Below are 16,436 nucleotides of genomic sequence, written 5' to 3' on the forward strand. Positions count from 1 at the left end.
CAAAGTGTATTGTGAAGTGACACATGCTTAATTTTATTACTGCTGGGGTCCCTGCAATGGCAGTAACAGAGTGGACATGTCCCTGTCTAGGCTTCAACATTTCCTCAAAAACCCTTTTAAACACATTCACACCACTCGCAGCAGCTGCAGTATTGCATCCCTGCTTCACTGATCAGGACAGAAAGAGGCAACACGATTTGCTCTTCAATTTAATTCAATTCAATTCAATTTAGTTTTAATATGTAGAGCTTTGAACAATAGGGTGACGGCGGGAAGTAAAAAACTCGCAGAGATGGTAATAGGAAGAAACCTTGAGAGGAACCTTACTAAACAGGAAACCCATCCTCATCTGTATAATATATTTTATTGTTTTCTTTTTAAGTTAATTAGACAAAAATATTCATGCTGCAACATCTCATCATGTGCCTATAAAAGCCTTAACCAAAAAAAAATTTTTACCTCTGACATTGAAGACTCCTTACACAGTGGAACCTTGGATTGCGAGTACCGCGGTTTGCGAGTGCTCCGCAAGACGAGATAAGATTTTTAATAAATTTTGACTTAAAAATGCACAAGTCTTGGTTTACGAGTATCATGTATCATGCATGCGCTTCTTGTTTTGACGCCGAGCATCACATGATTACAACTAGAGGATGGGTTTTTCTCTCTCTTGCACAGCAGAATTGTGGGTAATCGTCTCCCATGCTGGGTCTTAGTGCTCGTCTCTTACTGGTATAATCAACATCCGCGCATGTACTGTTTACTTTACCACTGTGACCATGTGTGTGTGTGTGTGTGTAAGTAAAGGTAAAGTTCAGGTTCATTTGTTTGTTTGTTTTACTTTACAGCAGTGATTCCGTTAATATGCGCTCACACGAGTTTTATTAGCCATGTTCCTTGATAATTTTTCTGACAAAACAGTCTTTCACTTTAATGTATTTATGTATGTGTGTGTGTGTGTGGGTGTGTGTGAATGTGAAATTTAAATAATAGAGAAGAAAGGTTTACTGTGTCAGATGAGAAGGTGAAGTGCAGGTAAATTTTTTAATTATTTTTTTTATTTTTACTTAATTTTGTATTAATTATTTTTATGTATTCTTTTTTTTTTGGCTGTGGAACGAATACTTTGAGTTTCTATTATTTCTTATGGGAAATTCGATTTAATTTATGAGTGTTATGAACAGTACTACGAGCTTACTTCTGGAATGAATTATGCTCGCGTGTATATATATACAGTGGTGTGAAAAACTATTTGCCCCCTTCCTGATTTCTTATTCTTTTGCATGTTTGTCACACAAAATGTTTCTGATCATCAAACACATTTAACTATTAGTCAAAGATAACACAAGTAAACACAAAATGCAGTTTTAAATGATGGTTTTTATTATTTAGGGAGAAAAAAAAATCCAAACCTACATGGCCCTGTGTGAAAAAGTAATTGCCCCCTGAACCTAATAACTGGTTGGGCCACCCTTAGCAGCAATAAATGCAATCAAGCGTTTGCGATAACTTGCAACGAGTCTTTTACAGCGCTCTGGAGGAATTTTGGCCCACTCATCTTTGCAGAATTGTTGTAATTCAGCTTTATTTGAGGGTTTTTTAGCATGAATCGCCTTTTTAAGGTCATGCCACAACATCTCAATAGGATTCAGGTCAGGACTTTGACTAGGCCACTCCAAAGTCTTCATTTTGTTTTTCTTCAGCCATTCAGAGGTGGATTTGCTGGTGTGTTATGGGTCATTGTCCTGCTGCAGCACCCAAGATCGCTTCAGCTTGAGTTGACGAACAGATGGCCGGACATTCTCCTTCAGGATTTTTTGGTAGACAGTAGAATTCATGGTTCCATCTATCACAGCAAGCCTTCCAGGTCCTGAAGCAGCAAAACAACCCCAGACCATCACACTACCACCACCATATTTTACTGTTGGTATGATGTTCTTTTTCTGAAATGCTGTGTTACTTTTACGCCAGATGTAACAGGACACGCACCTTCCAAAAAGTTCAACTTTTGTCTCGTCGGTCCACAAGGTATTTTCCCAAAAGTCTTGGCAATCATTGAGATGTTTTTTAGCAAAATTGAGACGAGCCTTAATGTTCTTTTTGCTTAAGTGGTTTGCGCCTTGGAAATCTGCCATGCAGGCCGTTTTTGCCCAGTCTCTTTCTTATGGTGGAGTCATGAACACTGACCTTAATTGAGGCAAGTGAGGCCTGCAGTTCTTTAGATGTTGTCCTGGGGTCTTTTGTGGCCTCTCGGATGAGTTGTCTCTGCGCTCTTGCGGTAATTTTGGTCGGCCGGCCACTCCTGGGAAGGTTTACCACTGTTTCGTGTTTTTGCCATTTGTGGATAATGGCTCTCACTGTGGTTCGCTGGAGTCCCAAAGCTTTAGAAATGGCTTTATAACCTTTACCAGACTGATAGATCTCAATTACTTTTGTTCTTATTTGTTCCTGAATTTCTTTGGATCTTGGCATGATGTCTAGCTTTTGAGGTGCTTTTGGTCTACTTTCCTGTGTCGGGTAGCTCCTATTTAAGTGATTTCTTGATTGAAACAGGTGTGGCAGTAATCAGGCCTGGGGGTGACTACAGAAATTGAACTCAGGTATGATAAACCACAGTTAAGTTATTTTTTAAGAAGGGGGGCAATCACTTTTTCACACAGGGCCATGTAGGTTTGGATTTTTTTTCTCCCTAAATAATAAAAACCATCATTTAAAAACTGCATTTTTTGTTTATTAATATTATCTTTGACTAATAGTTAAATGTGTTTGATGATCAGAAACATTTTGTGTGACAAACATGCAAAAGAATAAGAAATCAGGAAGGGGGCAAATAGTTTTTCACACCACTGTATATATATATATATATATATATATATATATATATATATATATATATATATACACACGCTACCATTCAAAAGTTTGGGGTCACTTGCAAATTTCTTTGTTTTTGTTTAGTGATTTATTTTCTACATTCTACAACAATACTGTAGATTTCAAAACTATAAAATAACACATATGGAATTAGGTAATTACGTAACAACAAGAAAAACAACAGTTATTTGTTATTTTAAGACACAGAGGTCAGGCTTTCTGTAATAGTTCTTGCAAAAACAGTATTGTCAAGAACAGTATTGTCAAACTGGCTCTCATGAAGGCCGTCCCAGGAGGGCGAGACCAAAACCTACCTCTGCCACAGACGAGAAGTTCATTTACTGTAGAGTTATCAGCCTGAAAAATGACCAATTAACAGCACCTCAGATTAGAGGCGTTATGAAGTCTTTACAGAGCAGAAGTAGCAGAAACATCTCACCATTAACTGTTCAAAGGAGATTAATGCATTTTTTGGACGGGTTTTTTGTAGGGTGATTACTTTAGGGCAGTTACCTTTAAGAACTAGTGATGAGTAGATGCACAACTGTCAGAGATGATGCTGGAGAAAATAAATCAACATCTTCTGACCATAATTTAGGAGTGCTGTGGTATAAATCAAACATTTTAATTTTATACAAAATGACTTGACTCTTTCTTTGTATATAAAGAGAAGAATGTATAGAAGTTGTTACAGAGTAGATTATTTTTAAATGCATTATACCAAAGAGAAAGCCCTCATAACATAAAACAAATGTATTTAGAGACGATTGATGAGTGATTGTTAGACTGTGATAAACAATGTGAAGCTCTAAAGAGTAGAAGAGAAAAGAAAGAAGCAGGTTTTGATTGCAGATGTACACTATGTTTAAGAAAATAGCCAAACTATAATTTAAACTTTGTTGTAGGTAGCTAGAGATGATTCCTGTGGAGTCTGTGGATTGTAGAATGCAGGATTGTACATCGGCGGTGGATTCATCGGTGGCGGATTCATCGGCTGTGGATACATTGGCTGTGAATTTGTCGGCTGTGTATACATTGGCTGTGGATTCATTGGCTGTGGATTCATTGGCTGTGAATATATAACCTGTAAGGAAAAAATTTTGTAAAACACCATCAGAACACTTAAAACTTTGTTTAAACACCCTTTACATAATAAAGGTTGATTACTTCAGGCAGTTAGACTGCACTTTATCTTATTCAAAAATGGCTAATGAATACAGTATGCTTCAGCCAGTATTTTGGGCAACCTTTCCTTTTTTTAAATTAATAAAATAACACTCCTTAAGGTTGAAAGAAAAAAGAAACTACAGGTGAACTTGATAATGACACACTGCATGTGAAGATGTTGAACAAGAACTACATAACCACACATGTAGACAATTAAACTCAAAGTATTTAAGAGACATTGCAGCTCATCACATACTGTATATACAGTATCACCCTTTAAGACAAAGTGTGATGGTGCGCGGTGTGATGTGAATCCCTGCAGTGAGCACTGGGAATGGGCCAGGGTGTCCAGATGCAGCAGTGTTCAGGGTGAGAAGGAACCCCCGACCAAGTGTTAACGAGGGTTCTGAAAGCCTTGTGGAAGCCAACAGTAGTACTATTAGCCTTATAGAATGCATACTGTCGTATTCGTGTTCGCCACATTGAAGGCCATATAATATCTAAGAACCCTGTCGGTTCTGAAGGCCGTTCTGCTCAGAGAACCTTTCTGAGGACCCAGTCTTCACTGAGGCACCTGAGCCATGCCCTGCTCTTCTTCCCAGGCTTGACTCTGTGTATGCTCTGCCTACCATTTGGTGTGCATGCTTCGCCAATTATAGGTGGTGGTACGGCATATATTCTGTTGTCTAAGAGGGTCAAGCCTTACTAAGGACTTGGGGGGGTTACGTCAGGATTAGCATTGCATCCAGTCTATAGTTTCAGGATGGACCTGGACTCCCAGAGTGCACCTTGGTCACATGCCGAATGCACTTACCTGAACTTTGTTTGACAAATTTATGCTTTACCGAATTATAAATATTCTTAAGTTCAGTTTATAAATAAAAAAAATTATAATAAAAATAAAAATTGCTCGCTCATTTATCAAGTTGAATTTATTTAACAATTGTGCTTGTCCTGCAGGCATATACGTTCATACACATATACATATACATTCCACTGTATATGTATATTATATGCATATTGTAATGCTTAATATTAAATATTACTCACTGTGGTCTCAGTGCAGCAGGTGGCTTTACAGGCAAAACCAGAAGTGGAGATAGAGATGATAAACTCAAGAAGAAAGAAAACAAACAGCACTCCATAGATTCCATTCCACTGGCCCAGACAGTCAGACAGACAGACAGACAGTGAGACAATTACATTTAAAAGGTATGTAAGTAAGTATATATATAAGTATATAAAGATTTACATTTAAGTGGGATTGAGGATAATAATAATTATAAGAAGAAGAAGAAGAAGAATGTAAGTGGTTGGAAATTGCATAAAGAGCCGTAAAAATGGCACTGAATACATTCATTTTATTTTTTAGTTTACAAACACTTTAAAAAACACTTTAAAATATACAAACAAAATAAAAAGTCACCCTATCTGTAAATAGAAATGCAAGAGCAAAAAATTATCTAAAGATAGCTACCAATTAGAATTTAACTTTATGTGTCATCAGTGAAATGCGTACCAGATGCTCAGTGGAATAACCACAATGGTAGTTGCTGCCATAGTAATAGCGGCGGCATGGCATGAATGTTGACCCATATAACATGTCCATTACAAACAGACTGAGAGCTAGACCTGCAGCCACAGCGCTGACCACATTCATTCCCAGTGCAGCTTTCACCTAACAAAAGACGAAATATGAAACAGTAACGAATAACAGGATAAACACTTTTTTCATTAAACTTCACATTATAGCAGAGATCTTCTAGACTCTGCATTCTGATTGGTCAGGAGATTCATTATAACAGAAATATCACACTCAACATCATGCCACTGTACTGAATATTAGCACGGTTGTGATGGTCATAAGCATAAAGGCAAGTAGTGGAGGCATCACAGCAACGCTTATATTCAGTACAACAGCATGACCTTGAGTGTGATACTGCTTTCATCAAACAATTCCACAAACATCATTTATTATCCACAGGTTATGATTTGTTGATCTGCAAGAAGCAGATCCGTGAAGTGAAACTCTTCACCAATTAGAATGGGCAGATCTGCAGACAGTTATGGAGTCACCTCTGTGTGCGATCGCTAGGCGAAGCGGCCCAGTCAAGCCCAAGTCTACACAGGAAGTGGGCATTCTGGGGAGAGAGAGCGAGAGAGAGCGAGAGAGAGAGAGAGAGAGAGAGAGAGAGAGTGCAACACGCCATCTAATAACCATGCGCTCTATATTCAAAGAAGCTTTTGTTCTAAAAGCCCCCTCCAGTCTCAAGGAGACGGAAAAGATTTGTTTTGTGTTTTTAGTTATCTTTAATTTCTTTTAAGATCTCAATTAATAAACCCACACTATCTCAGAACGGGATGGTCTTCCTGTACGTGTCACAAGCAATCTCAAACATTCCTATTTCGCCGACCCACTCAGAAGCCCTGCATAAAGGCTCTTATAAACATTATTACATCTCGTAGTGAAGCTACTGAACCCGTTCCACATACCAATCAATGTTTCACTTCATTCTACTGCATTAAAACAAAAACAATGTTGTTAAAATTTAAATAAAAAATGGCTAAACAGCAGAAAGACAAACTGGAAATTATTAGTCCATGTTTACATACCACACAGGAATTAGACTTGTTCGCTGCAGCAACTGACAGAGCGCCAGAAGATATAAACTGTTTAAAACAAAAGCAACAACAGTGTTTATCAAATGCTAACAAATGAGCAATATTTTTCAAATATTATGCAAGTGACTTTAAAACCCTATTTATAATATTGCTTATTTGTTAGAATAAACATAGTAGATTTATTTTCTATTATTTTTTTTAGATGTACTGAAGGAAGCCAATGAGAATAAAGCCTGGTAGTGGTGTTCAGCAGGTTTGTTCAAATAATGTCATGTAACCTCAGCATAAATATACATAATCATCTAGTCCACTAAACTTTAAACAACGTTTGGAGCAACAGTGAAAAAAAACAATCAAACAAACAAACTAACTAATTAACTTACAAACATCCTAACAAAACACAGAATTTCCCCCCCCCAAAAAAAAAATATATATATATATATACACACACGCACGCACACACACACACACACACACACACACACACACACACACACACACATGTTGCACAAAAGTAAAGTTAAAAATGATTTGGGCTATGATTTGTAGAAGTGGAAAGATAACTTACGAAAAGTGATCCCAACAGAGTGATTCCACTGATGAACCCTGGCGAAATACTGGATGTGGATAAAACGATACCAAACAAAAAAGTCCAAATGCCAATCATAATCTGTACTGTCTATGGAAAAAAAAATACAAATAGATTTATTTACAGGTAAAATATTTACCTTTATTTAAAAACTACCATAAAGACATTTTGGAATAAATGTATCTTACCCCTAATGCTTTGGGCTCGCCTTTCATAAAAGCTGTGAGTTGGGAGAGTTGGTAATTAGGTGGAGCTGTTACAGGGTTCATGATGAGGAAGAGGAGTTGGATCTCTAGAAACAGACATAAGAATTTTAAGAAGTGTTTTCAAAGCCATAATGTACAGTGTATGAGAATACATACAATTAGTAGCATATTTATCCATTTCGTTAGTTAGTTCATTTTTTTCCCCTTCGTTTACCCCACTCAAATCTTAAAGCTGTGGGCTTGTTTTGTTTCGAACAAAATGCAACTTGAACATAAAGATTTTCTAGTAAGCAGTGTAACTTAATGTAAATATAGTTTATTTGACCTAAACATAACAACATGAATCTACAGTATGTGTAGAATTTTTTTTTAGATTTTTACCTGATGAGACACGTTGTTTGTTTTATGCTGCTTGGCTGTGTTTAAACCAGTGGAGGTTTCAAGTCATTTCTTTTTTTAACCTGCTCAAACATGTGTTTGTGGCTAACTGCCCTCATTTTGGTTAGACATGAGCCAGCCTATGATCTTTAATGTTGTCACAAATTCCGACACAACCTTTACCATTACAAAAGCACATCAACAAATCTTTCTGTTCATTTTAAACATTTCAGTTTAAAATTATGTCTATACTACGGTTATTCCCTGAATTTCTTCTAAAAAAAACACATAATATTTTATCTGATAAACAATGATGGTGGTCGATGACTTGTGGTCTTCCTGCAAAAATAATTCAAGGAAATTTTATCTTCATTAAATTAAGGTATTTTAGTGAATTTTGTGAATTAGAATTTAAGCTTATTTGTTAAATGACAACCATTTCATTCTATTTGCAGCATTCATATGTCATGGTACAAGGCAAAAAATATATTAGCCATCTGCTCACTGCCAAAACTAAAACACGGCTAACGACATGGAACGTCCGAACTCTTTAAAACTGGAAAGTTGGCACAATGCCGCATGGATATCCTCGGTGTCAGCGAGGCCCAATGGACAGACACTGAAAAGATGACTATTGACAACAAGACCTTTGTCTACTCTGACACGCCACCGACCACGTCTGCGGGGTTGGCATTATGCTTTCACGTCAAGCAGCGTCGTCCCTTCTCAGCTGGTGTCCCGTTTCCGACAGGATTGTCTCTGCGCGACTACAAGGGTTACACGCGAAGTTAACGTTTATCCAGGCTTATGCTCCAACGAAAGGTGCCACTGACGCGGATAAGGTCTCCTTCTACGACGACCTGGCAACCGAGCTTCGCCGTACCCCGCGGCATGACCTTGTCATCCTCGCTTGCGTTTTCAACGCTCAAAACGGCCCTGAGAGGCAAAAATTTGAGCACGTAATCGGCCCACATGCAATGCCGATATATACACGCGCAAAACAAGACTGGGACCAGGCGCGTGATGATGCAACTCGCCAAGCAACAGAGGTGAGATACAGCGACCTGGACCATCGAGTCAAACGAAGTTGCTGACGAAACAAACGCAAGTGGATAGGCCGCAAGGGCATTGAGGCACAAGAAGCAGCAAACCGAAACAACTTGCAGATTCTATACCGCATAGTTCGAGAGCTCGTCGGCTCCGTCACGGGACGAGGGGTGCCGATTAAAGACCAAGACGGCAAGCCACTTCTTATGCAAGAAGTGCAGGACCGACGTTGGGTTGAGCACTTTCAGCAAGTCCTCAACCAATCTGTGCCAACCACGGTCTTTGACCCTGGCATTCTCACCCCTGTGTCTGATCTACCCGTCAGCCTTGACCCCATTACTACAGCAGAAGCGGAACTGGCGATCCGTACCCTCAAGAATGGTAAAGTGGCCGGCATTGATGGGATTCCACCTGAACTCCTCAAGAACGGCGAACACACCAGTGTCAACGCTCTGACGAACCTTTTTAATACATGCTGGTCTGCGGTTGAAACGAGGCTTGAAACGAGGCGTTATCATCACCTTACCGAAGAAAGGCAATCTTTCCAAATGCGACAACTGGCGAGGTATCACCCTGCTGTCAGTGCCCGTCAAGGTACTTTCCATTGTCCTTTTAAATCGCCTGCGACGAGCAGTGGATGAGCGCCTCCGCGAGCAGCAGGCAGGCTTCCAAAGTAGCTGTTCCTGCATTGCAGCTTCTGGCCGATCTCGATTTCGCTGATGACATCGTTCAACTTGGTCCGACCCAAAACGCCCTCAATAACCTCACCGCGATCCTGGAACAACAGCTGGCCATCGCCGGGCTTAAAATAAGCGACCAGAAGACCAAGATTACGCAAGTTGGCTACGCACATGTGCGGGTCCCAATCATCCTCAATGCCCATTGCGTGGAAGAAGTGATGGAATTCACATACCTTGGTAGTGTAATCAGCTCGGGCGGGGACACGGTGCGCGACGTTACATGTCGCATCGGCAAAGCATCTGCCGCGTTTTAGTGCCTTCGCCCCATCTGGAACTCCCCATCGCTTTCTATGCAAGTCAAACTCCGTCTCCTTGACTCCATCGTAATGCCCACGGCGACAAATGCGAGTGAGACGTGGAAGATGACGGCGGCTGTTGCCCGGAAGCTAGACCATCAGCTAGCTTTTCCATCAGCGGTGCCTATGACGCATACTGAGGATCAGTTATCTGGACCATATTACAAACGAAGAGGTTTATCATCAAGCCAACACTCGACCACTCTCGGCAACTGTCAATGAACGCAGATTTCGCTTTGCCGTTCATGTCCTACGTCAACCTAACCACCGGCTACCCAAAATGGCGATGCACTGGTAGCCAACCCGGGGCAAACGCAAACAAGTGCGGCCAAGGACGAACTGGCGGCGAACCTTTGTAAACAACCTGAGAGTTGTTGACCTCACATGGGACGAAGCCGAAGCTGCGGCTGCCGACCGAACACAATGGAGAACACTCGTTGCCCTATGCACTGATCGGTGCGGGAGGCCTTAAGGTAAATAGGATAAATAGAAATAAAACGTTTAATGGTACCAATTAAATCAGACTTCGTAATTACTTTAAGTGTAATTCACAAATTTACTAAATATATTATGTTTTTATGTGTATACAGTATGTTTGTATGTAAATATCTTATATACAGTAAGTATGTGTTTGTGCGCGCGTCTTATATGTGACGTTTATCTAAAATACAATTCGTGATAAGTGTATGTTGTTAAAGTATTTGTGAATATGTTTGTAACGACGCGTCTCGCGCAAAGGGCAGAGCCGTGCATAAACTGTTCAAAACGGGCCGGGTCGTGATACAGCAACACTTTGGCCCTTATACCTTTTACTGGTGAATAATCACACAAAGACAAAGCGTGCTAAAGAAGACACAGGCAAAGCCCAAGCCTCTGTCTGTCTAAGACACGGGCGAGAGAGAGAGAGATAGAGAGAGAGAGAGAGACGCATCAGTTTAGCGCGCGCTCTCGGGTTAAACTGCAAAAAGCACAAACTCTACTCTCTCTCTTCCTATAAATCCTTGGTAAGGTCATAAGCCCCAAGAGCATCTTTAGTTTTATGTTTCAGTTTTCAGAATCCTGTCCGTTCTCGCGTAGACGGTGGAGCTCTGTTTATTTTGTGATTTCAGTTTTCTTTTGGTTTCCTTTTAAGTTTCTTAATAAATAATCCCACACTATCTCCAAACAGAAATTACTGTCTGTGTCTGTCATAACACTCACAACTCCTTTTTCACTGACCCCCCTCTAAAGCCCTATGTCAGGGCTCTTATCATCAGTAAAACATCTCTTAGTGCGGATCTCCACCCCGTACCCCCTAACAATATATTTAGGAGAAAAATGTAAATAAAAGATGTCTTGAAACATAATGCAGTAACTCTTTATTCATTGGAACATGGTAAAGGTGTTAATGTTCCGTACATTCCTTTATTCGTCCTTTCTGTTTGTGTTTAGGTTTCACTGTTTTCCATATATTGTACAGGTCCTTTTAAAAAAAAATTGCATATTGTGATAAAGTTCATTATTTTCTGTAATGTACTGATAAACATTAGACTTTCATATATTTTAGATTCATTACACACAACTGAAGTAGTTCAAGCCTTTTAGATATTTTAATATTGATGATTTTGGCATACAGCTCATGAAAACCCAAAATTCCTATCTCAAAAAATTTGCATATCATAAAAAGGCTGAATCAACTAATTAACTCCAAACACCTGCAAAAGATTCCTGAGGCTTTTAAAAACTCCCAGCCTGGTTCATTACTCAAAACCGCAATCATGGGTAAGACTGCCGACCTGACTGCTGTCCAGAAGGCCATCATTGACACCCTCAAGCAAGAGGGTAAGACACAGAAAGAAATTTCTGAATGAATAGGCTGTTCCCAGAGTGCTGTATCAAGGCACCTCAGTGGGAAGTCTGTGGGAAGGAAAAAGTGTGGCAGAAAATGCTGCACAACCAGAAGAGGTGACCGGACCCTGAGGAGGATTGTGGAGAAGGACCGATTCCAGACCTTGGGGGACCTGCGGAAGCAGTGGACTGACTTTGGAGTAGAGACATCCAGAGCCACCATGTACCAGCGTGTGCAGAAAATGGGCTACAGGTGCCGCATTCCCCAGGTCAAGCCACTTTTGAACCAGAAACAGCGGCAGAAGCGCCTGACCTGGGCTACAGAGAAACAGCACTGGACTGTTGCTCAGTGGTCCAAAGTACTTTTTTCGGATGAAAGCAAATTTTGTCATGTCATTCGGAAATCAAGGTGCCTTGAGGAAGACTGGGGAGAGGGAAATGCCAAAATGCCTGAAGTCCAGTGTCAAGTACCCCCAGTCAGTGATGGTCTGGAGTGCCATGTCAGCTGCTGGTGTTGGTCCACTGTGTTTTTATCAAGAACAGGGTCAATGCAGCTACTGTGGCTATCAGGAGATTTTGGAGCACTTCATGCTTCCTCTGCTGAAAAGCTTTATGGAGATTTTTCAGCACGACCTGGCACCTGCTCACAGTCCCAAAACCACTGGTAAATGGTTTACTGACCATGGTATCACTGTGCTCAGTTGGCCTGCCAACTCTCCTGACCTGAACCCCCAAAAAATCTGTGGGATATTGTAAAGAGAAAGTTGAGAGACGCAAGACCCAACACTCTGGATGAGCTTAAGGTCGCTATCGAAGCATTCTGGGCCTCCATAACACCTCAGCAGTGCCACAGGCTGATTGCCTCCATGCCACGCCGCATTGAAGCAGTCATTTCTGCAAAAGGATTCCCGACCAAGTATTGAGTGCATAACTGAACATAATTATTTGAAGGTTGACTTTTTTTGTATTAAAAACACTTTTCTTTTATTGGTCGGATGAAATATGCTAATTTTTTGAGATAGGAATTTTGGGTTTTCATGAGCTGTATGCCAAAATCATCAATATTAAAAACAATTAAAAGGCTTAAACTACTTCAGTTGTGTGTAATGAATCTAAAATATATAAAAGTCTAATGTTTATCAGTACATTACAGAAAATAATGAACTTTATCACAATATGCTAATTTTTTTGAAAAGGACCTGTACATATAACGTTTGTAAGGTTGGATGGATTATCTTGGCAAAGGAAAAGTGCTTATTAACACAGATTTAGACAGATTTAGATTGGGAGTAATGGGTCTTTTGTGTATGTAGAAAATGTTACAGATCTTTGAGTTCAGCTCATAAAAAATGGGAGCAAAAATAAAAGTGTTGCGTTTATATATTTTTGTTCAATAAATTAGAAAACAATAGATTGAAGAAGTGGACTTTTGATTTTGTTGTATGCAACACACAGTCAGAATAAACTGTTTAGAGATCTCAGTTTAGACCTAAGAGCAAAAGAAATCAAAAAGCAAATAATTAAAGCTTCAATTTTCCACTTTTCTTTAGAACAATGATCAGGTAAGTGGTTTGTGGCATCCTGGTGCTGCAGCTTGAGCAGTGCTTGTAGAACAATGTGGTTTTTCAGCAGAAGTTTCACTTTGTTTTAATAGCATCATTATAAAAAGTCAAAGGTGACAAATAAAAATCAGACTTCCTGCTTTAGTGCTGTTCAGATAATCTGTTTATTGCATATTTTCTTTTTCTAGATGAAGTAGAAACAACAATACAAAACAAACAAACAAACAAAAAAGAAACAGCTTTTTTGATGTAGAGGACCCCCACCCTCCAACCCAAACCCACCCAATCCAACTCCGGTAGACTCCAAAAATATAACATATGCGCTGTAATAAGGGATGAAATATAGAAAAAGAATAACTAAATCAGTTTTAAAGAAAAAATATAATAATAAAATAATAATAATAATAATTAGTAGTAGTAGTATTAGTAGTAGCATTATAAGCAATAATAAATAAATACATTTTGATAATGACTTGAGAAAAGCTGACAACATTAAAAGCAGCATGCCACAAGTTCACAGTTTTCAAAGTCCCATTGATATAATGTCCAACAAGTAGATAGCCCATGTCCCTCTGTCCATTGTGTGAGGAGGATTCCAGCAGTTGACTAACAGTTTTTTTTGCTTCTGTAATTGCAGATAATAGAAAACTTCTTTGTCCGAAGCACAAGGTGAGATTCCAGGAATCATTCAAGAACCACCGACGTGTAGTCAAACCTATGTTACTCATTACCAAATATAATGAAGTAAGTTGAGAAAGAAGAGTCCAGAATTGTGAGCGAGAGGGCCACTCCCCCAAAATAAATAAAAAATGTTCCCAAAGATCATTGAGAACAAAGATTACATCTTGGGAAAAGAGGACAGACTCGTATAAAAACGCCAAGTAGTTATTTAACAGTTTTCAGTGTAACATTTTATGATTAGAGTTTTTGGAAGACAATTTAAACATGCCTTACACTTGATCCAAAAATAGAACCCATCATCCATGCCCATCCGCATTAAGATTGTTTGCCCAGACAGTTTTAATGCATAAGGGTTAGTATAAATGATCAAGCAGAAACTGATAAATAACTGAAGGAGATGAGGGAGAATTCTCAGAAGAAAGCATTAATTCGCATAAAGGGTGTGTAGATAAATGAGAAACCCAGGGTACTTACAGATCTGGCCTTTAAAAACTCACGTTTTAAGAAAAGGGATCCCATGACTTGCCACGGCTGCGCGCGGCAAGCTGTGAAAATGCCCTTCATTACCTGTAGGGGGCAGTCGTGTTTCAGGCTAAAGTATTGTGTGTCTACTGAAGCCGAAAATGTGTTGTGTCTCTTAGGCGACCATTGACAGCAAGCGACAGAGCTCATAAACGTGTCAAGCTCAAACTGATATGTATTTATTCTTCATTTTCTTCTCTCCTTCAATGATGGTACTTTTTTGACTGCGTTTTCTCTATTCAGAATTATTATCATTAGTAGTAGTAGTAGTAGTAGTAGTTCTCCGAATTTATTATTATTATTATTATTATTATTGTAACGCAAGAGTACAAAGATGTATGATATGTTCGCCCATAACATTATTGTTTTATTGTTTTTATGCGCTCTGAATATATAAGGGTACTGGTGGCTCAGTGGTAGGTGATTCGCCTGTCATGCGGAAGACCCTGGTTTGATTCCCAGCCAGTGCTCAAAGTTCCCGTGTTATGCACTAAAATATCCCCCTGCCACGATATTGCTATTACATTATCAAGTTATGCTTCAGTACTAAATGCGTGTTTGCAATTGAGATTTTTTTCTTAAGCTATGAAACACATTAGCACTCACCTCACAGTTGCTATAATTTAATGATAATCATAAGCAAAAAGTGTAAAACGAAGGATTCGCATTTATTACATTTTCACCCAGAGCGGGATTCGAACCACAGTCTGGATGATTTTATACTATTATTTAAGCAACGCCACACCACGTGGAAAGCGGCAAAAATGCTTCAATTTCATTGGCTGTCACTGAGCGTCAGCTATTCGCGACTGGCCCCCGCGGAACGCAGAATCCCCGGGCTTTGACTGCGCTTTCTCTATTCGTTATTCAGAGGCGGACTGGGACCAAAAAGTGGCCCCGGACTTCCTGGCCCACAGCAGCCCACACCATAATACATTGGCTCATTAATGAAGAGATACATTTTTAACACCAGTTACTAGTATAAAAATATAACACAATACAGAAATCAATGATATTTAAACATATCATTTAAAGTGTCACTGAACATATATTGGGTCATATTAGTAAAAACAAAGAAACAAAGAAAAGAACATTAAGACAAACAACATATACATCCATAAAGACAATGCAAAATGTTCATGTTAACTCACAAAAAAAGGCCAATTGGTCTTTTCCTCATAAAATGTTTAGGTAAAATTCCACCCATACAAGGGTGACAAATATGCAAAGAAAAAATAATTCAGGAAGGGGCAAATGCTTTTTTTATGGCCCCGCACATGTAGTCAGATTGTTCCACTGGGATTAAACTGTGCCAGGTGGAGTTATAGCACTTTCAAAATCATACTAACCACACCGATATGAATAACTTTGAATGATGAATGCTTTTTAACATCCTTGTGACCCAATAAGAGACAATGCAAAGAATATTTTCTAACAGCATGTAAATGATACATTTTGGCAGTATTGTCTTGTATCCTTTAAAATACATAAATAAATAAAAAATCACAATACTGCAAAAATGTCTCATTTTGCTGTCAAACTGTTTATAAGCCTCCTGGGTCTCTGTGAGACTGGTGCTACTGGACACTGAAAATATTGTAGTTTTATATGTTGTTTGTCTTATTATTCTTTCCTTTGTTTTACAAATATGACCAAATATATGTTCGGTGAAACTTTGTTTTATGTTTTTGTATTGTGTTATATTTTTATACTAGTAAGTAGTTTAAAAAATTTATCTCCACTTCAATGAGCCAGTGTATTATGATGTGGGATGTGGTGCGCTGCTGGATCCAGCCTCACTGTCCCTGACCTGTTATAGGCAAAATCTGTTCATCTGAAGCATTTCACAGCATTTACCTCTAAAGCGTTTTCGCCTAACCTTTTCTTCTTCCTCCTTTCATTCATGGAAATTATTATTAATTTGC

At 39.1% G+C, this 16,436-nt stretch overlaps 1 protein-coding gene across 1 annotated transcript; it reads right to left on the minus strand.

Moving 5' to 3' along the window:
- Window positions 1–3,763: 3,763 nt before the first annotated feature.
- On the minus strand, window positions 3,764–7,886 carry LOC128526100 (membrane-spanning 4-domains subfamily A member 4A-like). The gene is made up of 7 exons (XM_053497681.1): window positions 7,840–7,886; window positions 7,441–7,544; window positions 7,232–7,342; window positions 6,655–6,711; window positions 5,561–5,719; window positions 5,092–5,199; window positions 3,764–3,958 (listed from the first exon to the last, which is right to left on the minus strand). Exons 2-7 carry the CDS (start codon window positions 7,519–7,521, stop codon window positions 3,764–3,766), a joined length of 711 nt encoding a protein of 236 aa, XP_053353656.1. The 5' UTR covers window positions 7,522–7,544; window positions 7,840–7,886.
- Between the last annotated feature and the right edge of the window lie 8,550 nt (window positions 7,887–16,436).

Source organism: Clarias gariepinus, chromosome 6, assembly GCF_024256425.1.
Source record: "Clarias gariepinus isolate MV-2021 ecotype Netherlands chromosome 6, CGAR_prim_01v2, whole genome shotgun sequence".
Taxonomy (NCBI): Eukaryota; Metazoa; Chordata; class Actinopteri; order Siluriformes; family Clariidae; genus Clarias; species Clarias gariepinus.